Consider the following 24,586-nt stretch of genomic DNA (forward strand, 5'->3'; position numbering starts at 1 on the left):
AGAAGTCCTCCTCAGACCTTTTTATAACTTAACTGACCCATTTTCAGTGGTAATAAATTCCTTAACCTTTATGTACTGTGGTCACATTTTTTTCATAGTTCTTAAAGATATTGCTGATATTAAAAATAATTTGTAGTTATATAACACTTGGTGTTATTATTATGAGTCAATAAATCTTTTCTTTGGGGCACCAGAAAAAACATCTGTATGCTTGTTGCTATTGTAAATACTAAGAAAACACGATATAAAAATAGTAGATCCCCTCTTAGCATTTACTTCAGTCATAATAGAATTAGACTAGAGCTTAAATTTTTGACCCTGGTTGGAGATTAAGGCACTAATTTTATTTGTTTACATGGATCATAGACTATGTAAGCTGAGCCACAAAATGTGGAATGTGTGTCACTTTCCTAAGTTTACAAAAATTTATGTTAAATTTTATTTAGGCTACATTTATTTTATATAGAAAGTAAAACCACATACATGTTTCGAAAAGTCCTGAAGTCAGTATAAAAGCCGAATTAATTATTTAAGTTTACTCCAAGTAATTTAGTTGCTGGTACTGTGTAGCATTCCTTACTTTGCCCTGTGGAAAAAGTAGGTATCTATGCACTTAGTCCCCTTGCTAATCTTTCTTTTCTTCTGCAAGAAATTTGTAAAGAATATTCCCCTACTTTGGAGTCATGCAGAAGATATGTAAACATCCAACACACTTCTGCAAATCGGTAAAGTATAAACTTGGGCATGTTCATCTTCTCCCAATAGAGGCTACCAAGGGAAAAGTGCAGAAAAACTATTTTGAAATCTAAACCAGTAAGATCCAATGCAAACTATCAAAAGACAAAGAAGGAATCAAACCTCATTTGCTTACTTTCAAGCACAAATTACTTGATAAGGAAGCTTGTTTAGATTAAGTAAGCATAAACATGCTCCAGGGAGGTCAGTGATTATTATTGTTGAGCATGCAAGGTTATAGAACGCTTCATTATACTAAAGCCAGTTTCTTTTCCTAAAGGAGTTACATTTGTGTTATCCCTAGACAATGCAAAAGGATCATTTCACCCCCAGAAAGTAAATAAAAATGATTATTCTGCATTGCTTCCATTGGTATTAAAATGTAACTGCTAACTGCATGACTTGTACTAAGGGCAAGGCTGCCTTGAAACTTTATAATTTCTTCAATGTCATAGCATTTAAGCAAGACCTGGTAAAGAAAACTTTTGCAAAGAGAGAATGGAACTCTCTAAAGGATGTGACCCGCTTCTGCCTTCTCCTACTCACACTCCTTGGTAGGTACACAAAACTTAAGAGACCTCTAATTTTTTTAGGATGCCTGAGTTTGAATCCTGCTCCCCAACTTTCCAGTTATGTGTTTGTGCCTAACAGTCATTAGGGCTATTCACTAATATTCTGGTCTCCCCCTTGGGCACAAGGTAGGTTTGTATTTTTCTTCTTTGAAATAGGTCATGGGGCTTCCCTGGTGGTGCAGTGGTTAAGAATCTGCCTGCCAGTGCAGGGGACATGGGTTCGAGCCCTGGCCCGGGAAGATCCCACATTCCGCGGAGCAATTAAGCCCGTGCGCCACAACTACTGAGCCTGCGCTCTAGAGCCCGTGAGCCACGACTACTGAGCCCGTGTGCCACAACTACTGAAGCCCACGCGTCTAGAGCGTGTGCTCCGCAACAAGAGAAGCCACCGCAATGAGAAGCCCGCGCACCAAAACACCCCCACTCGTCGCCACTAGAGAAAGCCCGCGCACAGCAGCGAAGACCCAACCCAGCCAAAAATAAAATAAAATAAAATAAAACAAAAAGAAATAGGTCATGGCCACATGACTTGTAGGGAGGAGTCAGGACATAAGTCACCATCTTTCTCTTCTCCCTGCATGGCAACTAGCTTTGTTTCAGACAGCAGATGCTCCATCATTCTACAAAGAGCAGAGCCCTTGCCGCGTCACAGGGATAGGTAGCATGAATGAAAAATAAAACTGTTGTCTTAAGCCACTGAGATTTTAGAGCTGTTTGTTATTGTAATCTCATCTACCTATCCTTACTAACAAAGTGACTTTGAATAGCTACTTAACCTCTGTTAGTTTTCTTGCCTGTAAGATGGAATGATAGTAGTGCCTACCCTGGGGTTTGGCGTGAGGACTAAATGAAATTATCTAAGTAAAGCAGTTAGCATGGTGTCTGGCACGTGATAAATCCCCAGTCAGTGTTGGCTGCTATTGTTACTATCATTAGCATTATCCAGAATCTTGGGGGCTAAGATATTATATATTTATTCCCAAAGTTTACCTCCTTTAAATGCAGCCTCTTTTTAAGAATTACTTTTCTTACATACCTTTCTAAAAAATATCAGTCTTTTCTATCTTAAATAGAGTTCTTAAGGACTTACGTTCATCATTATGAATGCCAGTTATTGTACTGTAGTGTGATATATATAGACTTCCCAAGGACTTAGGGTCATCATTATAAATGTCAATTATTATGCTGTAATGTGATATAGTTCAGGACACTGAAGTGTGTAGGGCATCTGCTGTGATGTTTTTGGGTTTTTGTGTCTTTTCATGGCAATTTTTCTTTTCTGTCCCCGATTTGCTATTCTCAGTGTACTTTTGACAAAATTTTCTTTGTAATCCCATTGACCTCTTAATGTATGGCTTTCAATCTGCTGCAAATTTTGTAAGGAATTAATCAGTGTTGTTAGGATTATATATAACATAAAAGAAATTAGTGCCAAGTAAGTGACCACTTGGTAGGTATATGTTACTGTAATTCCTTGTAGTGGCTTACTGATACTTTTTTTAAAAGAAAAAAATCCCATCTAATCCTCTGTTACTATTGGGAAAGTTTCCACTTTACTATAGTTGAGAAGCTAAACAGAGTCTAAATTGGATAGTATTCATATTACATTAATTTTACCATCCATCAGAAGTATGAGATCAGCATCACTAGTACACCTCCAGTGTAAACAAATGAGCTTCAGTGTTTGTGGAGGTTCAGGGACCTGCCATTATTCCCTGCCTCTCAAGCTCATGCAAGCTGAAAATTGGAACTGGAAGATAGTGCTACCATTCCTGCTACTTTCAGAAGCCAAGGTGGCAAAGACCAGTAAAGGGGGAAAAAGAGATTGGGGAAGGAGAGCAAATTTTCTCAATGCACTCTTATTGGATAAGTGGAAATGGAAATTTGTCATTACTCCTTCCCAGTGATACCAGCTTATCTGGGAGTTTTGCACAGTTACCCAGAATCCTAGGTTCTCTACTATCACTGTTAGTGTGTTGTGTATATTGGGCATTAAAGAAATACCATAGTTTCTGACCCTTATTATCTATCCAGTATGTGTGATTATTGTGAATTACCAGGGCATGTGATTTCTGAAAAACAATAAAAGACAATACTTTTATACATATAGGGCATTTGTTTTCTCATTGGCACCTCTTTCTCCTTTCTGTAGAACAGCCCTTGGACTTTGCTTGTTGGGGGCAAAGCAAATGTGACTGTGGAAGTTCTACTTTGCTTCAACCAGTCTAGAGTGCTTAGATGTTAGGAATTTTAATCATGAGTGACAGAATGACTGAAACAATTGGAATAGAATTGTTGTAGCAGCAAAAGCCTGAAGAGGAAAAGAAAAGTCTGTTTAGACCTGCAGAACTGCCTGATTCCTGATCTTTCCATGGTTTCTGGGGGTATATCACACCTTCCAGAAGTTCATTTTCTACTTTAGTCCATTTCTGTTGCTTATAACCAAAAAATTTCTACACGATAAAGTTTTGTGTTTTATGTTTCACGGTGATGACTAAGGCTAAACAGACATTTTGTATGTTATTTAGTTTTAAAATATATTGAACAAGAAGATATATATTCTCAGAATAGAACTTTAATGATTTTGGGTACAGACAATTTCTAAATTGGGAGGATATCTACCATTTACTGAGCATATACTACTTGCCAAGTACCATTTTAAATGCTTTATGTATGTAATGGGTATGTGTGAATAGTTACTTGTTTTTAAATATATATGTATAAAGATTTATTTGTCATTACAATGATTTGACGAGTAAGATATTACTATCCTGATTTTTACATATGAAGAAGCTGAAGCCTAGACTAGTTAATTTGGCAGTCTCACAACTGGAAAGTGGTGGAGCTAGGATTTATATCAGGTCTGGTTGCCTTAACAACATATGTTGCCTCCCATATCAGAAATAATATGATTTCTTTTTGGATTCAGTTATAAGCCAGTTCCTGCTCAGAAATTAAGTATATATTCTCTCTCTTTTTAAAATGGCTCTGAAAGCAAAGAAGACTAAATGCCAATAAAAATAAGAGCAGATTTACAACATATCTCAAAAGTAAAATGGTTGTAAATAGATCAGTCCTCTAGTCTTGCATGTTACTACATTTGTTTCACATTTATTTTCAAAAGAGAGATATTTAATTCAGTTACCCTAGGTGATTCTAAGATTAGTCAGAACTTTATACTTAAAAATGTATTTAAATTTTAATTGAATTAGAATTTCATATCCTATTTTGTAGGATCTGGTATTTTTTTTTCCTGTTTCTTTATAAATGATTGCAAATTTAGAATGTTCATAATGCAATATAGAGCAGGGAAGCAAGTGAGATTGTTCAACTAAGAATCATTAGTAACTTTAATATCATGTAATGAATGCAGAGAATTTTATCAGTATAACTGTGTACTTTCTGAAGTTCCTAAACATTTTATGATGGAAGATTAGCTGACATGACAGATATTTTCATACAAAAGAATAATTTAAAAAAAAATTATAGCTGCCTCCCCGTAGGGTTTAGGGTTCTAGAAGCATGCCACAAGAAACCAGCTTTGTGCATAAAAAATCCGATCTTTCAGTTGTTTAAAGCTAGTATTATTTACAAGATCCCTGTTGATCAGTATTTTCCACTTTCACAGTTCAGTTAGTTTTTGAAGTTTGTGCAAAATTTTCTAGGAAATGGCTTTTCATATTAAAAGAATGACTGATTTTCAATTAACTTGAATGATCTACTTAAATATAATTAGATCAAATACATCTATACCCAAACACTACTAAAATGAAATATTTAGATGCCAAAATGTATGTCATACTGTCAAGAATTATGGGTTTATATAACAAAAATAACTAATTTGTATTGTAAATATTTGCCAAAAAATTGAGGCAGAATTGTGAGACCTTGCCTGTAGTGCAAATACAGTAACATATTTAAAACAAGGCAAACAAAGGTATAGGAAAGGCATCTAATGCAGTAGTACCTCACATATACATAGTCAAACATGGGGGAAAGCTTTGTTCTGGTTTCCTCCAGGAATCCTCTCGAGTATTAAGCATAGTTTTTAGAACTGTAGTTCTCCAACATGAATAGTCTTGTCTGTTCATGGCTCCTTCTCTTAATTCACAATATACAACCCAATAAGGAAGGAGCAGGAATGGAATAAGGTTCTGTACCAGTCAGGGTTTAATTAATTAATTGGAATTATGAGATTGTGGGGACTGACAAGCCTGAATCTGTAGGGCAGACAAGCAGGGCAGCTGGAAACACAGTCAGGAGTTGATGTTTCAGTCTTGAGGCAGAATTCTTTCTTCCACCGGAAACTTCAGTTTTTTTGTTTTTTGTTTTTTGTTTTTTTGTGGTACGTGGGCCTCTCACTGCTGTGGCCTCTCCCGTTGCGGAGCACAGGCTCCGGACGCGCAGGCCCAGCGGCCATGGCTCACGGGCCCAGCCGCTCCGCGGCACGCGGGATCCTCCCGGGCCGGGGCACGAACCCGCGTCGCCTGCATCGGCAGGCAGACCCTCAACCACTGCGCCACCAGGGAAGACCCGAAACTTCAGTTTTTGACCTTAAGGCTTTCCGACTGATTGATAAGACCCACTCACATTATTGAGGATAATCTCCTTTACTTAAAATCAACTGATTGTAGATATTAACCACATCTACAAAAATACTTCCACAGCAGCACCTAGATTAGTGTTTGATTGGATAACTTTGTACTATAGCATAGCCGAGTTGACACACAGACCAACCATCACCAAGTCTGTATGTGGCAATAGTGATGGTGGAAGGAAGTCTCTGGAAAATTTTCAGACATAGCCCAACCTGTTCAAGGGTAGCGGGGGAAGGAGGTAGAACAGGTATCATCTCTTGCCCTTTCTTCCCTCCAGCCATCTCCCACACTACTTCCCATGTGATTGTGCAGCCATGGTGGTAAGCAGAGGGGAGGATGTGCTCTAGATAAAGTAGGAAATGATGGTTTAATCATTTGTGCGAAACATGGGTTAAAGGGTCAGTATCTAGATGATTTTATGATGGCTCTTGACAAATAATAGCTCTTGTGGGGTCAGGGTGAAGGGCATTATTTTTTGGTGAAAATGATGTTCTTGGTTTCACTTTGCTGATGAGAGTCTTAAGTTTTTACTTTGAAATACCACTTGTGGAAGCTGTTTGGGCCTCCCCTCTCACCTTGGCCCAGTAATAATACTATCAGACTACAGCTAGGCTCAAGTCTAGTGGGGGGATTTGAGGTTTCCAAATCTCTCTTGCTTTCAGAACCTCTGAAATATGTTTTCTTCTAATGGCTGCTTTACGCTAAAAACCTGTGAACTGGGACACAGAAAACAGGAACAGTAATGGAAAGTTTGGGTCCTGGATAAGCATAAAATTATTCACTATTTAAAAGTCTTGAAGGTATAATCCAAAATATGGGTCATGGAAATTTTTAAGGACATAGCAATGTTATGAGACAATCTTACAATCCTATTTTGTATAACAGGCCAGTTAAATAATAAAGGGCAGGAATAAAAAATAAGACTTAAGCAACATGATAAGGAGAAGAAATTTTGTTTCCAACTTTACCTTTAGAAACATGGATATTTGATAAAATGTCTTGGAAATTACTTTCCTGTCTCCCCCTAATAAAACTGACCAATGAGAAAATGCAATATATAACCCACTAATGAAATAGTTACAAAATAAACACAGACTTTCCTTTATTTCAGAGTAATTTTAGCCAAGAAATGAAATAGCTAACGAAAGCCACAGTTATTATCATCCACTGGAGGCAAAGTGTTTACTAAAACCATAATCCCTAAAGTTAACACTAACTGAAAATACTGCAGAAAGATTGTCCAGTATTTACCCCAAGTGACTTTTTAGCAATCTATACCTCTAGAATATCATCAAAGTTTGTTTTATTATTTTAAAGGAAAGGATTTCAATTTACTACTCATATTATATCAGGACCAGCACTTAACAAGTTCAGTCATTTCTTTATTTACCCATGGTTAAAAAGTAACTGAAAAACAACTAATCCAAAGGAGGGGAAAAAAGGAAAGAAAAGAATACTTACATGATGCTTTTGTAAAGGCAAAAAGTTAAAACATTCCTGCACTTGAAAATGATTGAAACATTTTAATAATCTTTCACTTCCCAGTTGAGGCCAGGTGGGAAGCAATATGGCAGTGCTATTTGGAACTCCTGGGTATTGGACAAGGCTTCAGTAGGACTCCTTCTTTGACTCCTCTCAACCACTAAGAAAAGTGCTTTGTTTGCTCTAAAGAGAAGTTAGAATCTCAGGAGAAACATCTGCTGTTTTACTGAGGTATGTCTGAGACTGAGGTATGTCTCTTATAGCTAGAAGCAAGATAATAGACAGTTATTAGGACTTCTATTTCCGTTGTATTACTGGATAAAAACAGATGAGCTAAGCTCTCTACTTCTAACATATTACCTTGATTTAAAAAAAAAGATTAATTCTATTTTGTGTGAAGTAAAGACCTCGAAGCAATTTTGGCCTTGTTTTCGTATGAGTAAAAAAAAAATGTAGATCTTTTTCCCTCCTGTTTCTAAGACCGTAGAATTAGGGTGTGCAATACACGCTTTCTCAGAACTTGATGGTACGCTTTTTTTGCCAGAATAATTCCAAATGGAGGTCAGGCCTTCTGGCATGAGATATTTTTGCTAATTTATTTTTTAACACATTAACACATTTTGCTCCTGAGTCTCACTTAGTAAAGCTTCTGATTTAGCCAGTGAACCAGAGCTTGATCATTTGAGTTTGAGTGTAGTCTGATGCTTTCCCATATTTCCCTCAACTGACTAATTTTAATAAAATCCTTCTCTACCCTTCAGTCACTTTGGGTAGAAAGTTCAGCTGTTTGAGACAAGCTAGCCAGTCCCCCCAGGCCACATGGACACTCAATAACTCATGAGAATGAGGTACCCCATTTGACTATATCCATCTTGATTTGCCATTTCCATTATGCCATTGCTTAAAATAGATGAAGACTCAAATGGGAAAAAAAAAAATCTAGTGAAGAACTTTCACTGCTGATTCAATTCAACAACAGTTATTTTGTGGATTGTGATGTCAGTGTCCAATTATTATAGTCCAGTTTTGCTGTCTTTTTTTTTTTTAAGTACAAGGAAAATTGTGTAAAGAGTCAGGGACCAAATATCCTACAGACATGTATAAGAAAGCAGAAAAGGCAGGGATCTAAATTAAAGTTTGGTCTGTGTCCACTAAATATTGGGAATAGTGAGAAAATGGAGAGAGACACTTTACCATCATTCATTGGTTTGTCTAGTTTTTCAAGTTCTCAGCAGAACCAGGATGAAAGTCATTCTATAATAAACAAATGATTTCATGGTAATGAAGTTAAAATTTGAAAAAAGGAGTCAAGAAACTTTCCAGAAATATTTGTTTGTGTTTCCCTGGCTGCCTGGTGTCCAGGTAAAACTGAATGCTGAGGATAAATCCTGAACTACCTAAAGAAATGTGATCATATTAGAAAATGTATTTCCTAGTTCCCATGTCAGTCAGTGTCCAAAATATTTGATTTGGGGAAAATATACCTATTGTTAAAATTGGCCATGCTCTGTGGCCAAACTTCAGGTTTTGCTAAGCAAGTGAAAATATTCCTAAGAGTGTTGTAATGTACTTTGCCCACCACACAGCCAGTCTTTTTAATACAGTATTTTTCACAGCTTTGGGGAGAGTTCACTGGAGCACAGGTGCTCAGGGGTAAACACATGATGTGAAATCATGTCGGGAGGCCAATTGGAGTTTACACTTTTTTCCAACATAAAAAAACAAGGAGATTTGAATTAGTTAGGTGTGGGAAAGCTTACCCAAGAAGATATTATTAAGCTGAGATCTGAAAGACAAATATATATTTTTTTAGCCACATGATTGACTAACGTCTAAAGGCAAGAAAGAAAACAGAATGTAAGATGCAGCTAAATGGTTCCCAATTAATTAAATCTTCAGTGTCTTCTATGTGTACAACATGGGCTAATCTCTGGGGATGTAATCGTGTGCCAAAACACACTCAGACACGGTCCTTGTGTCAGTTCCTCTCTATGGAGTGAGACAAACGCTAACCAAATTACAGAAATAAATATAAAATCCTCTCTCTGTTACATAGAACAAGATGCTAGGGAAACATATCCAAAGGGGATTTGAACTAATTGGGGCTGCCAAGGAAAGCTTTTTTGTGGAAGTTATAATTGAGCTGCGATCTAAATGAGTCAAATATCTGAGGAGAGGAGAGCACAGTGTTTCAGGTGAGGGAACATGTACAAAAGTCTGATGGCCCATCCTCACTAGAGGGACTTCTGCTCTTCTCACAAAGAATGTTGTACCACTTGTGAGAGTCTGAAGAACTTTTTCAGTTCAAATTCTAAATAAATCATGGAGTGGCTGAAAGAGTAAATTAATTAGTCAGGGCCTTAAACTGGGCTGGGAGTAGGGGCTGTGATTTTGATGTGCACTGAGGCAGTGGACTAAGAAAGGAGGAGAGGAAATATAGAAAGATGAGCTCAGTACCATGATTAGATCTGGGAAAAAGAGGCTCTGGGCCCTGTGCTTCAGAGGACCCTCCAATCACAAATGTATACACACATAAACAATAAGTTATTAAGTGCCAGTAGGCACTTCTGGCACTAAACATTCATGCTTGTGCCTAACACTCATTAGCAGTTGCATCCAAATGCTATGAAGTATTATGGGTTATGATACCCTCACCATAACAAAAGGAGAAAGTGTCAACCATCCAGGGAGGATTTGAACAGCAGAACACTTAAATAAGAGAAAAGATAAATTAATTAACTTGTCAAATCCTTCTCATAGCATGAATACAATGGGTGCTTGCATTATGAAGTTTCATTTCCCACTAGCGCTGAGTATCCATTTTCTTGCTTTTCTCCACATAAAGCAATTCACAGTTCTGGACTTACTCCAGATATTCTTAGTATTTGAAATTATTGCAGATGATGGCTGAGGAATATTTTGCAATATTAAACAATCATATTGCTCTTAAATTTGTAAGCATCTATGTCTAGATGTAATATACTTAAAGTGTGATACCAGTTCTTAACATTGACAACTAGATGGATGTTGAATGCTAGAAATGCAAATAGTTTTTTTAAATAAAAATGTTTAATAAGATTAATTAAATTTTCAAATATTAAAATAGAAATTCCAGCATTATTTAATTTCACTTTATAATTTGATATTCATTATAGTTTATATTTTACCTTCTAATTTTAATAATTTTGTATATTTTAGAAGAAAAATAGCTGTTAACACATGAAAAGTTTTCATTTTTCTGCATTTTAAATTTACTTTACATTTTTGATTAAAATATATCCAAATTTTATACCCTTTATACAGTAACATTTTACTTTTAAATCTTTTAGATCACTGAGAATGAGGACAGGTGAAGAATAGGGAATTGTGATAGAACTAAAGGATTCAAGAATAGAGATTAGAAAAGAAAAAAAGCTGGAAAGAAAAAAGAAATAGAAAAATTTTAAAGAAGAGTTCTACTTAATTAAAATAAAAATATAGAAACAATAGAAGTGAGCAGACTTCTGTTGAGCATGACCCTTATAGAATCTGCTAACAAGAGATTACAAGTTCTTATTTAATTAGGATTTAACTACTGATCAAAACAATGCAAATTAACAAGAACATTATTCTCATCAAATCTACAACGTAAGTGGGTCAGATAAAAAAATTCTTTCAACTTTATATTCTGCATTAATTGAAGATTTAGTTACTAATTAAAACAATGAGAATGAAAAAGAATCAATTTTATATCACTTTCATAACCCAGAAACAACAGAAGTAACTCTAGCCTACCCTTTAGAAGATAGAGAAACAAATGGTCTTGAAATCAGCAAATACAGGAAGAAATCCTCCAGAGCATTTGACTGGATGATGTTCTTGGAAATGGTGACGCCATGTTGTTCTGACAGTTTGAGAATGTTGCTTATAAAACACATTCAGTTTCAAATTAATGATTCCGATTTTCTATTGCATGAACATGGCAGAATTTTTATATTTCATCTTATTCCAAACTTCTTTCAAATAGAAGGAAGTTGTAGAAACTGGCTTTTATAGTCTCTATTTAGAAACTATTTTGTTATCACTGTTAACATATTTCACAACCAGTCTTTATGATAGACTTCAGACAACGAATGTATTTGTGATAATAAACTTAAATTCTCAATTAAAATACCATGAAATGACCTTTGCACACAGAAAAGTACAGATGTAATTACTAGAACTGAAAAAGTAATCAAACAACCAGCAAACAACCAATAATATTCCACAAATAAAAGTAAATGTCAAACTAGTACATGAGCATAATCTTCTTTAAAGAATAATTGTGTGTCTAATATTCAGGCAAGTTTAATGATGCCTTTCATGGTAGAACAGCAAAATATTTATAGAACATAATGGCAAGTGTCTAGGATTTGTAGAAATGATTTTGAAATTTGATGAAAGAATGACCAAAAACTTAAGATGGCTAAAAAATAATGAAGCAAATGATAATTCTCTAGTAAGGGGAATTAAAAATGTAATTATAAATTTAAGAGATAATAAAGTGAGATAAAAAGTCATCTCCCAAATTTTAAAATGGGAAAATTATTCAGTTCAACTTGGTTGTACCAGGATCCAAAGTATTACTACATAAATAACCTTTATTTACATATATGTTGAGTGATCAGGAGAAGAAAGTAAGGAAGTTTGAACTAATGAATATTTCATTGGTTTCAAACCTGTTGTAAAAAGTAAGGCTTTTTACTTGTAGGAAGAATTGAAAAAACAACTTCAATTTTAGGCTCTAATTTAAAAGATTGTTGAGAGCAAAACTATGATACTGGTAGTAACATGGTTGATAAGAACAAAAGTGATTTTGGTGAAAAATCTAGAAGGATTCTTTATGCCATTTACAGTACATGGTTTGAATTTGTTACTAAGAGACATGGTCTCAATACTGTTGATATTGTTGACATCCTTTGAAACAGTTTAAACATTATATACAATATTTTCAGGGTCTGTCCAAAGGTGGAACATCTTGAGAAAAACAGAATTTGACCTAATAGGTACTCATGGATAAACACTGGGAGTGCTGATCAAATGCCGCTAAGACAGTTAGATTTAAACAAGATTCAAAGTGTCAAGTGAAATAACTGAAAACTTCTCAAACAGTGAATTGTGATTTTTGGCAGAAAATGAAATTAATTTTGAGTAGGTCTATCCACATATTTATTTGCTATTTTAATAATACTAGCAAAAGTTTAAGGGAAAAAAATCTAAATTTGGCTACTTACTTTTAAAAGGATTGAAAAACTTAAAATTTAAAGAAGTGGTTTTTATAAATAGAAAGAAACTACATGTGCAATATGCAGCAAAAGTGACAATCCAAAAAAATTATAAAATTAAAATGAGGAAATAAAAATGTTCACGACTCCGAAGAAGATTCACATACCAAAAAAAAAAAAAAAATCCCCAAACTAACTTCTATAAAGGCTATTTTCTGACCATTAGAGACCAAAGAAAGATTTGAACAAATTGAAGAACAATGCTATTTTTAATTTTTTATAATATTCCAGAATTGAAAACTATGAAAGCAGAAGAATTAAGAATTATTATATGAATCCACATGTTGTCTTAAGAGATCCTGAAAAATCACAATGTGATAGCAACCTATATGATGAAATTAAAATACTTTGTAATTTTTTTTGAGATGATAATTTATCATATGCAAATCCATTACAGTGTTTGAGTATGATATGTGAAATGAATGGTCACTTCTGAACTGAATGTTGCTTTAAAAATTTTACTGACAATTCCATTTGCCACTATCTCAGCAGAGCTAAGTTTTTTCCAAAGGGAATTAATAAAAACTATGTAATAATTTCAACCCATGAAAGTAATTTATTTGGCATTTCCTCTCAGAACTCAAATTATGTGAGAATCTTTTTTTTTTTTTTTTTTTTTGGTTTTGCCACGGCTTGTGGGATCTTAGTTCCCCAACCAGGGACTGAACCGGGGCCCTTGGCAGTGAAAGCACGAAGTCCTAACCACTGGACTGCCAGGGAATTCCCTGAAAATCTTGATTTAACAACATAATTAATAATTTTGGTGAGCCAAAGGCAAGAAAAATGTATTTTATAGAATAAATATATAATTTTATTAATTATAGATGTCTTTATTACTCATCCAAATATCACTTAGAGAGGTGCAATAATTACATTTAGTAGTGTTTGTTATTTTGCTGATTTTCAGTCATATAAAACCCATAGCTTTGCACATACTTAAAAATTTTTTGTTGTTATAAGATAGTCAAGATGGGAAGATAAGACATATTTTAGCTAACAATTTTGTTATCCTGATCTGTAACTTTTAAATATGGCCCTCCATTTGTGTTCTTGCTCCATTCCTACAGATGTTAGAGATAGACCTGGGTAAACTGCTTCTCTCATATGCCTGAGATTTACTGGATAGAGGACACTGGACCTGCCTGTTAGACAGTAACCTGGAGGCCCATGCTGGGTCAGCCTCATTTAGGTTAATGATTGGTAGGATGGGATTGTGGACAGTTTGGATTTAGGTCATAGGTATATACAACAAACAACAGTATTTGCAATCCCTTGAAAGATTTAGAGCAGGATGGAAAGAGCTTAAGAATACCAGATGCCTGGGGATGAGGGTAAGGGGGAAGAGGTTACTTTTAAGTGGTTCTCTTCACCACCTCTTTTCCCCTTCATCCTCCACCCTCATTCTGTGACTTGCCATATGAAAGACAAGTGCCCAAGAGCTAGATAATATTACCCAGGTTTAGCCCTACTGTTTATAGAAACCACTTTTGTACTTATCTAGCCTGTCCAAGTTCTCTCATTTATAAATTGTGAGTTAGAGTATTAACCTATTATACCATATTGCTTTGATGAGTAGTAGATAAAAATAATTACAAAATATACTTGGCAAAAATAAAGCACAAATAAATGTATCATGGTAATATTTGGTATCCCCATAATACAATGAAAATTTATCATGTCATTATGACCTGTTTGCTATATTTCACTTAGGTATTAATTCCTTTCTTGGAAACATTTTTATATGGATGATCAAGAACTTATCACAGATTTAAATGAACTTTCTTTAGACCTAATTATAGATTTCTTTTCCCAGAGCATGACCAAAAAAAAAAAAAGAAAGAAAGAAAAAGAAAAAAAAAAAAAACACCTTGGACAGAGGAAAATTCAGTTCCATTTATTTTCTCTCTCCAGGTGTTCTGATGATAATTAACAGATGGTCCTTGTTTTCTAGTTGATAAACCAGTGAGCAAACATGTACTACGTCTTTAGTCTGCAGACATAGTTTGTCATGAGAAGCTGTATGTCAGAGTCTGGCACAGCACTGAGCTGGATTTACAAAACCACTTCTCCCACCCACTTGGTAGGTTATTTTATTTTACAGTCATACAGGTTCAAACATCAAATTCATGCAGATATTTACCCTCACTATTTAGTTGAAGTGACCTTGCCCTGCGGTTTTTGTTCTATTTTCAGTACCAGTCCTTGATAAAGCAAAATAAAAGGTTAACAGTGTTTGGAAAGTGTAACAAAAATCTTTTTAAAATATTTCATTTATTTATTTCATTTATTTATTTAGAGACAGAAATCTTGCTTTTTTTTCTTCCCTCAAGTGGCTGTGGAATATATCAGTGTAACAGAGGCAAATATCTACTGTGTTTTGTTTTTCAATATATGTAATAGAAACCTGTACTAGTTATATATTGACATATGACAGGTTACTACAACAGTTGGTGGCTTAAAACAATAAACATGTTATTATCTTACAGTTTCTGTGAGTCAGAATCTGGGAGCAGATTAGCTGGGGGGCTCTGACTCACGGTGTCTCATGAAGCTGCAATTAAGAGATCAGCTGGCATAAAAAGAAACGAAATTGAGTTATTTGTAGTGAGGTGGATGGACCTAGAGTCTGTCATACAGAGTGAAGTAAGTCAGAAAGAGAAAAACAAATACCTTATGCTAACACATATATATGGAATATAAGAAAAAAAGAAAAACAAATACCTTATGCTAACACATATATATGGAATCTAAGAAAAAAAAATTTTAAAAAAGGTCATGAAGAACCTAGGGGTAGGACGGGAGTAAAGACAGACCTATTAGAGCATGGACTTAGGATATGGGGAGGGGGAAGGGGAAGCTGTGACAAAGTGAAAGAGTGGCATGGACATACATACACTATCAAACATAAAATAGATAGCTAGTGGGAAGCAGCCACATAGCACAGGGAGATCAGCTCGGTGCTTTGTGACCACCTAGAGGGGTGGGATAGGGAGGGTGGGAGGGAGGGAGATGCAAGAGGGAAGAGATATGGGAACATATGTATATGTATAACTGATTCACTTTGTTATAAAGTAGAAACTGACACCCCATTGTAAAGCAATTATACTCCAATAAAGATGTTAAAAAAAAAAAAAAAAAAGAGAGATCAGCTGGGACTGCAGTCATCTGAAGGCTTGACTGGTACTGAAGGAACTGATTCCAAGATGGCTCATTCCCATGACTGTTGGCAGTTCCTCACCATATGGGCCTCTCCATGAGATTGCTCAAGTATCCTCACCTCATGGGAGCTAGATTCTCCCAGAGTGAGTGACCTAACCTTTGAAGTCACATATCATTGTGTCTGCTGTATTTTATTGGTCATAGAGACCAATCCTGATAGAATGTGGGAGGAGGAATACCAGAGCATGAATACCAAAAGGCAGGGTCCCTAGAGGCCACTGGGAGATAGCTTGGAGACTGGCGACCACAAAGAGAATTGTGTTATGAGTACCAGCAACTAGGGTTGAAGCCAAAATATATCCAGGAGAGGTTGTGTCATTTGAGTTTTTCTTGAACATTCCTTAATCTTTGAGATATGTATTGGTTACCATTTGAGGCAATGCTAAAAAAGTTTTGGACGTGGGAGCCAGAAATGTCAGTTCAAATTCTAGTTCTTGACTCTACCTTTGGAAGAGGTTTGATCTAAAACCAACTGTCTTAGTTTGTTTTTTTTTAAAATGAAGGAAGTAATACACATCTGTCTATGCTTAGTAGATTGTATGCAAGATAAAAGCCATAGTTTTAGGCATAGCACCAGGCATACAAGAGGTAAACAAATACCAATTTCCTTTCTCCTTCCCCTCAAGATACTCTAAAGCAAAATTTCCCAAGCACTGTACGATGAAATACCACTTTTTATCTTGCCATCCTTCTAAAACCCCTGGGTCTGTTGCTTCTGGCTGACAGTGGCCTTCAGTGTGCCAAACAAGTATTAACTTTTTATGTTATCACAGTGAAAAACTGTGAGAAGCTCTTCTCTAAAAGATTGCTTTAAAATAGCCATTAGAAAAGACATCTAATAAGGTACTCAGGATCTAATTATAATGACTAGTCCCTAAGAGAACTGTTTTAACACAGGCATGAGTACGTATTTAGCATCTTAAAATATTCTTCCCTAAAAGCAAAGATTCAGAACCTTGATAAGAATATCCAAGGGATAGTGCTAGGAATCTGAAGTTTTAACAAGACTCCTAAAATTCTTGAGTCTGGGAAACACTACATCTGGTGAATTCACCTCTGGAAAGTGTGTTGTGGGGAGTTGGCATAGAGGGGTTGGGCACTTAGAGAAAAGGGAGGGAAGTGTTGAGATTTTATCACTTAGGAATTCTGACATTGTCACTGATTTAGCATTTCCAGGTCTGTGTGTGTATGTGTGTGTGTGTGTGTGTGTGTGTGTGTGTGTGTGTGTGTGTAAGGTGGGAAGTGGGACAGCTAACAATCTGTGGATGTTGTATTTGTAATTCATTCATTGTAACTCACATGTAGGAGGATGAGCTTCCTATGTTTAAGAAATCTTACTATGTAGTGGTCTCCCCACTCCTGCTCAGCTACTCTGATGTGACGAATTGGGCAAAACAAGTCTCTTCTACCACTCTGCCTTTGGTAGTATTACTCTAGCTATAATTCAAATGCCTACCATGGCTGGGCATGAAAGCAGTGAATGAAATTGACTAGTTTAGGGTGATAGAGAAAAAGATCTCCAAGTCTAAATTCAGTGAAAAAAGGATGATAAAAACATCATGTATAATATTCTACCTTTGTGTAAAGAAGGGGAAATTAAGATTATCTATGCATATTTTCTTACCATTGCCCTAAAGAAACTCTAGAAGAATACACAAGAAACTAATAAAAGAGAGATTACCTTGAGAGAAGTTGGGGGCAGGTGGGTAGATAAGACACAAAGGTGGGAGTGAGACTTTTAACTATATACCAGGGGTCCCCAAGCCTGGGCCATGGACTGGTACCAATCTGTGGCCTGTTAGGAACTGGGCCGCACAGCAGGAGGTGAGTGGTGGTGAGTGAGCAAAGCTTCATCTGTATTTACAGCCGCTCCCCATCGCTTGCATTACCGCTTGAGCTCCGCCTCCTGTCAGATCAGCAGTGGCATTAGATTCTCATAGGAGCGCGAACCCTACTGTGAACTGTGCATGCGAGGGATCTAGGTTGCGCGCTCCTTATGAGAATCTAATGCCTGATGATCTGAGGTGGAGCTAAGGCGGTGATACTATCGCTGGGGAGTGGCTGCAAATACAAATTATCATTAGCAGAGAGGTTTGACTGCACAGAGACCATAATAAATCAGTTGCTTGTAGACTCATATCAAAACCCTATCAGTGAGTGGCAAGTGCACTCACTGATAAGCTGCATCTTACGGAGTAGACTGAACATAAGCCACACACTTCAGGTGTCACTGTCTCCCATCACCCCCAGATGAGACCATCCAGTTGCAGGAAAACAAGCCCAGGGCTCCCACTGATTCTGCATTATGGTGAGTTGTATAATTATTTCATTATATATTACAGTATAATAATAATAGAAATAAAGTGCACAATAAATGTAATGTGCTTGAATCATCCCGAACCATCCCCCCGACCCCTACCCCAGGTTCGTGGAAAAAGTGTCTTCTAGGAAACTGGTCCCTGATGCCAAAAAGGTTGGGGACCGCTGCTATATACCATTTTTAACCAAATGAATTTATTGCCTTTTTAACAAAACAAAATATAACAATATGCAGACAAACCAGACAAGAATGTGGACTGAATTTGGCCCATGAACTGCCATTTGAGACATCTCTGTTAAACAAATCCCCAAACTTCAATTATTGAAGTCTGAACCTTTGATTTATTCATTCAGTTCACATTTATTAAATGCCTCCGAAGGCCCAGGCTTCATGTTCAGGGCTCTCTCTCTGGTCTCAGGGAAGCTTCTTCCTCTAGACTCCAGTGGCTCTTCTTGGTGAATATTTATTTATTTATTTATTTATTTATTTATTTATTTATTTATTTATGGCTGCGTTGGGTCTTTGTTGCTGTGTGCAGGCTTTCTCTAGTTGCATCGAGCGGGGGCTACTGTTCATTGCTGTGTGCAGGCTTCTCACTGCAGTGACTTCTCTTGTTGCAGAGCACGGGCTCTAGGCGTACGGGCTTCAGTAGTTGTGGCATGTGGGCTCAGTAGTTGTGGCTCACAGACTCAGTAGTTGTGCACATGGGTCCAGTTGCTCCGTGGCATGTGGTATCTTCCCAGACCAGGGATCGAACCCATGTCCCCTGCACTGGCAGGCAGATTCTTAACCACTGCACCACCAGGGAAGTCCCCCTTCTTGGTGAATATTTAAAAAGAAATATATTTTTATTGTTTTGGCAACTTAAACTAATTAATATGTTTCCAAGTTGAATCTCCTGTGCATAGGTAAGACTTGTTTGCAGATAGCAATATGTATTTGTAGACACACAGGTAATATTTAAGACCAGAAATATTTTGATCTTAACTATTTTGAAATAAACTCTTGTTAGCCTTGTTTATTCTATTAATTTGTTAGGCAAATACTTTGTTCATTATCTCAAGATAAACTTAAACCCAAGCCAAGTCAAATTATTTCAAATTTAGATATAATGAATACGTAGTAATGAAGCTTAAATATATTTGCAAATAAAATGAGAGCAAACTGTTTTCAATGAGAGACAGAAAATATGAATAAAGAGAGGAGGGGAACCAGGAATAAAATAGAAATCCAATCTATCTTCCCCTGAAGAAAAAGAAAAAAATAGATGTGACAGCCTCCTTGTATCTGGTAATCTAATCTCGACACTTGTCTCTTCTGGAAGTGTAATTTTGGCTTCTTTCCTCATTGTGTACCCATCTCTTCCACCACCCCCCGACCTTAACTCCTGGAAATGTATAGTTCACGTAGAAAAGCAACATGTTCTGCCCTCTGGTAGAATGCCCCTGTAAAGGTGCCAGTAGAAGTTAGATTGTCTCAAATGTAGAAATATGTTTCCCACAATGACACTGGGAAACCTTTCAGGTTTCTGGATTCTTAAAAGATTCTGCCACCTGAAAATTCTATTCCAAAATCTACTTTGCTGTGACTAATTGTTAGGAAGCCAACAGAGTTATTCTAAGACTAATATTACTGGATTTGAACTGAGATTAATATTTTGAGAAAGCCTAACTATCTCTGTGGAACAATGTTTCTGATCAAAATGTTACCTCAAGAGCCCCAGAAGGTAAATAACTTTATTCGAGAAGAAAAAGATCCATTAAGATTTTTGTCACATATGTCTGTTTAAATGATTTCTTCTGGGTGATAAAACAAGAAAATCACCGCCATATGCTGCTTAATAAAACTTGTTCTAGTTTGAGAGTTAATACCACAGCTGATAGATTTTTGCATCTGTTTAAGTTATCTTTTACTACATAAGTTATCTTTTACTACAGTCACCAAATTTAGTGACTTAAAATAACAATTCATTGATATTGCAGACGGTTCTGTAGGTTGACTGGGCTCTGCTGAGCTTGGAATACTTGCTTGGAGCCTCTCATGTGGTTGCAGTTGGATGGTGGCTGAGCTAGAGTAATCTGAAGCCTTGAGTGGTTTGGACATCTAAGATGGCTTCTTGACTCACATATTTGGCTCCTGGGCTAGTATGGCTGGAAGAGCTAGAAGGTGGTCTCTCTCTCTCTTTCTATTAACACATGACCTCTTCACATGGCTAACTTGGGATTCCTCATAGTAGTACTATCTCAGGGTAGTTAGAATTTTTACATGGTGGCTGTTTCTCCTAGAGTAAAGGCTCAAGGGACTTGCAGAAGCTGCAAGGCTTTTGATAACCCAGCTTTGGAAGCATCGCTTTTGTTTCATTCAGTTAGTAGAAAGCTAGTCATACAAAGGTGCCAACTTATGTAACTCCCGACAGCAAAAGCAGGAACAATTTGAGCAATAAAATAAATACATAATATTGGATTATCAACGAAAGTACAATATAAGATAGGGATCCATTTGGTCCATACTGATATAAATGAAGGATTAAATAAATAAGTAAATGTGGGAGAAGAGACAAATCTCCCTTGAAGTGGCACTCCAAATAATTTATGTATGTAGATATTCCACCCTCAAGAAGGGGAAGCATGAATCCCTACTCCTTGTGTGGGCTGCTCCTATTGACTTCCTTCCAAACAGCACAGAATAGAACAGGGGAAAGAAAGAGTATCTCAGCTGTATGATCAAGATCAGTATCAACAGTGATAAATCATGTTGACAATATGTATCCTTGATATGTTGTGATAAAAATGGCACTTTACTCCTGTGATCTTCCTTCCAAAAACCCATAACCCCAGTCTAATTATGAGAAAAACATCAGACAAGTTCCAATAGAAGGACATCCTACAAAATACTTGATCTGTATTCCTCAAAACAGTTAAGGTTGTCAAAAACAAATTCTGAAAAACTGTCACAACCAAGAGGAAACAAAGGAGACAATGACAAGTAAATGTAATGTGGTATATTGGATGCAGTCCTGGAACAGAAAATGACATTAGGCAGAAACTGAGGAAATCTGAATAAATTAGACTTTAGTTAATAATACTGTATTAATAAGTTTTCATTAATTGTAACAAATATACCATGAAAATATAAGATGTTAATAATAGGAGAAATTCGGTGAGGGGCGATGTAAGAACTGTGTGTACTATGACCTTATTTTTTCTATAGATCTAAAACTTTTCTTAAAAATAAGCGTCGGTTAAAACAAAAAATCTAGTCAAAGGGCCCAGATTTGAAGGGAGGGGACTACAAAAGGTGTGAAAAACAGGAGGTGTGGTTCATTGGAGGACCATCTGCAATAGCATTCGTTTCACTGATTTTCTTCTGAGGACCCACCTCTCTGCCCCTATTCCCAGTTCATATGGCTGAAGCCTCACCCTTTGGTCCTAGAGGTAGAGCCAGGACTCTGGCCTAAGGCAATCAGTGAGTTTCCCTGTCCTCACCAGAATCTCCTTACTTGTAACCAAAAGTAAGGGAATTGCATCTCCTTTGCCACAGGATAGTTTCAGTGGGCAGTGACTTAAGCCAGGGCAGTCAGAGTAATACTAGGACTGTTAAAAAAGTCCCTCTGGCTTTGAACTTGAATATATGTGAGGTGGTAGCTGCTGCCTCTTATCTTGCCATCAGAAGGGGAGTACTTGGAGGTGACAGGAACCACCAACTAGAGTCTGAGAAAGAAGCCAACAGAATGGGGGTAGCTGATAGGGATAGAACGAAAAGATGGAAAAAATGAGCTGTGGGACATTTTGGAGCCCAGAATCCATCCCTACTTAGAGGAGCTCTGCCTCTGGAGATTGCCCAGTCACATAAGTCAATAGTCTCTTTTTAAGTCAATAGTCTCTTTTTGGCTTAAGTCAGTTTGATTTGGGAATTTTTTGGTCCATTACAATAGAAAAAGTTCCTAAGTGACATAATGAAACAATAATTGTCCTCCAGTTTATTTCTATGTTAAATATGATCAGAATATTATTTGAGTCCTACTTTTCTTTGAGGCTGCTCTGTTTATTCTCAAATAATTCATTATTTATCTAAATATAAATCTGGCAAAGAGTAAATTGGTAAATATGTTTAAAACATTCAGAACAATTGCATAGCACACAGGAAGTGCCCAATAAATGTTAGATATTATAATTATTGTTTTAGCGTACTTTAAACGGCTAAAACTTTGTTATGGCACCTCTCATCTGGTGTTAAATATGCATGTAGTTATCACAGTAAAAAATTAGATGAATCATATAGCAAAGTGGCTAAAAGCATGTGTTTTATAATCTCATGGGACTGGGTTCAAATTCCAGCCCTGCTCCTTACTTATGGGAGCTCCTTACTTACTTATGTTCAAAGTCAACTATGTTCTAAAATTATAAATGAAAAAGTTGCACATGCTGAACAATAAGTTGAAAGAGATACTGTTTGCTAGGTGATCAGTGTCATAAAATTAAACTCATAGTCAATAAAGGGCATCAAACTGAAATTATATAAAACAAAGTAAAGGGGCTGAGATATAGTGTTATATGAATCTACTTTAAATACAAAATAGCTTTTAAAGAACAAGCCAATGCTAATATTTTAATTGTTGTAATGGGACCATTTTGGTTGCAAGTAAGAAAATCCAATTAAAATAATTTTCTCATCTAACAAGTCTGGAAGTAGCCTGGCTCCTGGCTTAGTGCTGTAATGATTAACTCAGTTTTTTTCATCTTTCATCCAGCTCCCTCCCTGGTCACAAGATGGCTGTAGCAGTTTCAGCTATCACAATCTCACACCAATGTCCAGGTAAGAAAAGAGAACATCTTCCTTGTGTTTCTGTAGAAAAACTAAGTAAGAAACCTTTGCAGAAGAAGCATGTTTCCCACTGTTCCATCCTGCACAGACTTCTCTTCAAGTCTCATTGGCCAGAAGAGGGTCACAAGGGAAATAAAAGTACCAAATTTGTTTGGATGACCTAAGAGTCACCTCTGAGGGCTGGGGCTGGAGCACTTGTCTATGTAGATGAGCACAGTTAGTTGTCAGGATGGAAGAAGAGGGGAATGGTTGCTGGGCAGGCAGACAAAAGCCTGGTACACTGACAAGCACCATTCCAAATAATCAGAAAAAGAATTCAATTGATGGAAGCATAATACTAAATATTATGCAGTAGTTAGAGGGAATAAGTGTACAGCGACATATATAGACCTTAAAAGCATAGTATTCAGTGAAAAAAGTGGGAAAGAGAACAAAATCTATTGTATAATATTTATGTTGCTTAAAAATACATGAACACTGGAACTTTGACCTTGTGCTATAAGGAGTGTAAGCTGGTACAACCATTTGGGAAAACTTTTGGGCAGGATCTACTAAAGCTAAACAAAAGCATGCCTTATTTCCCAGTAAACTCATCTTCTAGGTATATACACATGAATGCCTATGTGCGCCAGACATGTCTCAGAATATTCATAGCAACACCATTCATAACAGTCCCAAACTGGAAACCAGCCACCCAAGTGTCCATCAGCTAGAGAATGGGTAAATAAATGATGGTATAGTTCCACGTTGGAAGACTGTAATGGAATACAGTATTCACTGGAATACTGTACAGTCATGAGAATGAATAAATGACTGCTCCATGCTACAACTAATGAAAGAAGTCTGTTACAATAGAGTACTAATTATATGATTCTATTTACATAAATTTTTTAAATGGGCAAAATTAATCTATAATGATAGGAGTCAAGATAGTGGTTTCCTTTTGGGGGAGGTTAGAGTTATTGGGATGGGCTTCTGGTGAGCTGGTAATGTTTTATTTCTTAACAGGTGTGCTAGTTTCATGGGTTTATTTGTGAAAATTCACTGAGCTGTATATGTACCATGTTCATTTTTCTATATGCATGTTATACCTAAAATTTTTTCTTTAAAAAAACCATGCACATGCAAAATAGCATTTATTTAATGAGTAAACGGGAATACAAAGAAAACTGAGTCCCTGCCTTCATGGAGCTTAATTCTAATAATAAAAATAAATGTAAAATAGTAATAGGTTATACTTAAATAGTGTAGATTGTGTGGCAGATCAAATTTTAACCACATGAAGTAAATACTATCATCATCCCCATTTTAGAGCAGAGGAAATTAAGGCATAGGGCTGCCTGCTGTGCACTCTACCACATATTAAGTGGTAGAGTGAGAATGCAAGCCTAGTAACTCTATCTCTAGGGTCTGCCTTTTAACCAGGATGCCCTATTGCCTCTCATGCTAGTGAAGGAGAAAGACAAAAAGCAAAGATAGGTACAAAAAGTATCTCAGGTGGCAATAACTACAACTGAGTAAAACCAAGGTACA

General features: G+C 36.4%; 1 protein-coding gene across 17 annotated transcripts in view; it reads left to right on the forward strand.

The window, feature by feature from the left end:
- The window catches only part of LOC114486744 (tigger transposable element-derived protein 1-like), a 570,985-nt gene that overhangs the window by 58,942 nt on the left and 487,457 nt on the right, over positions 1-24,586 (forward strand). For 12 of the 17 annotated variants that reach the window (XR_008618082.1, XR_008618085.1, XR_008618086.1 and 9 more), the window contains one exon: positions 22,980-23,044. Coding sequence is in view for 4 of the 17 variants with exons in the window: in XM_055086689.1 (XP_054942664.1) it covers positions 1,234-1,289; positions 22,980-23,044 (121 nt within the window). In the remaining 13 variants the exon portion in view is untranslated. Of the gene's footprint in view, positions 1-1,219; positions 1,290-22,979; positions 23,045-24,586 lie in introns of those variants that run through there. The other 5 variants (XR_008618081.1, XM_055086689.1, XM_055086692.1 and 2 more) reach the window with 1 other exon arrangement.

The sequence above is a fragment of the Physeter macrocephalus genome, chromosome 8, assembly GCF_002837175.3.
Source record: "Physeter macrocephalus isolate SW-GA chromosome 8, ASM283717v5, whole genome shotgun sequence".
In the NCBI taxonomy this organism is placed as follows: domain Eukaryota; kingdom Metazoa; phylum Chordata; class Mammalia; order Artiodactyla; family Physeteridae; genus Physeter; species Physeter macrocephalus.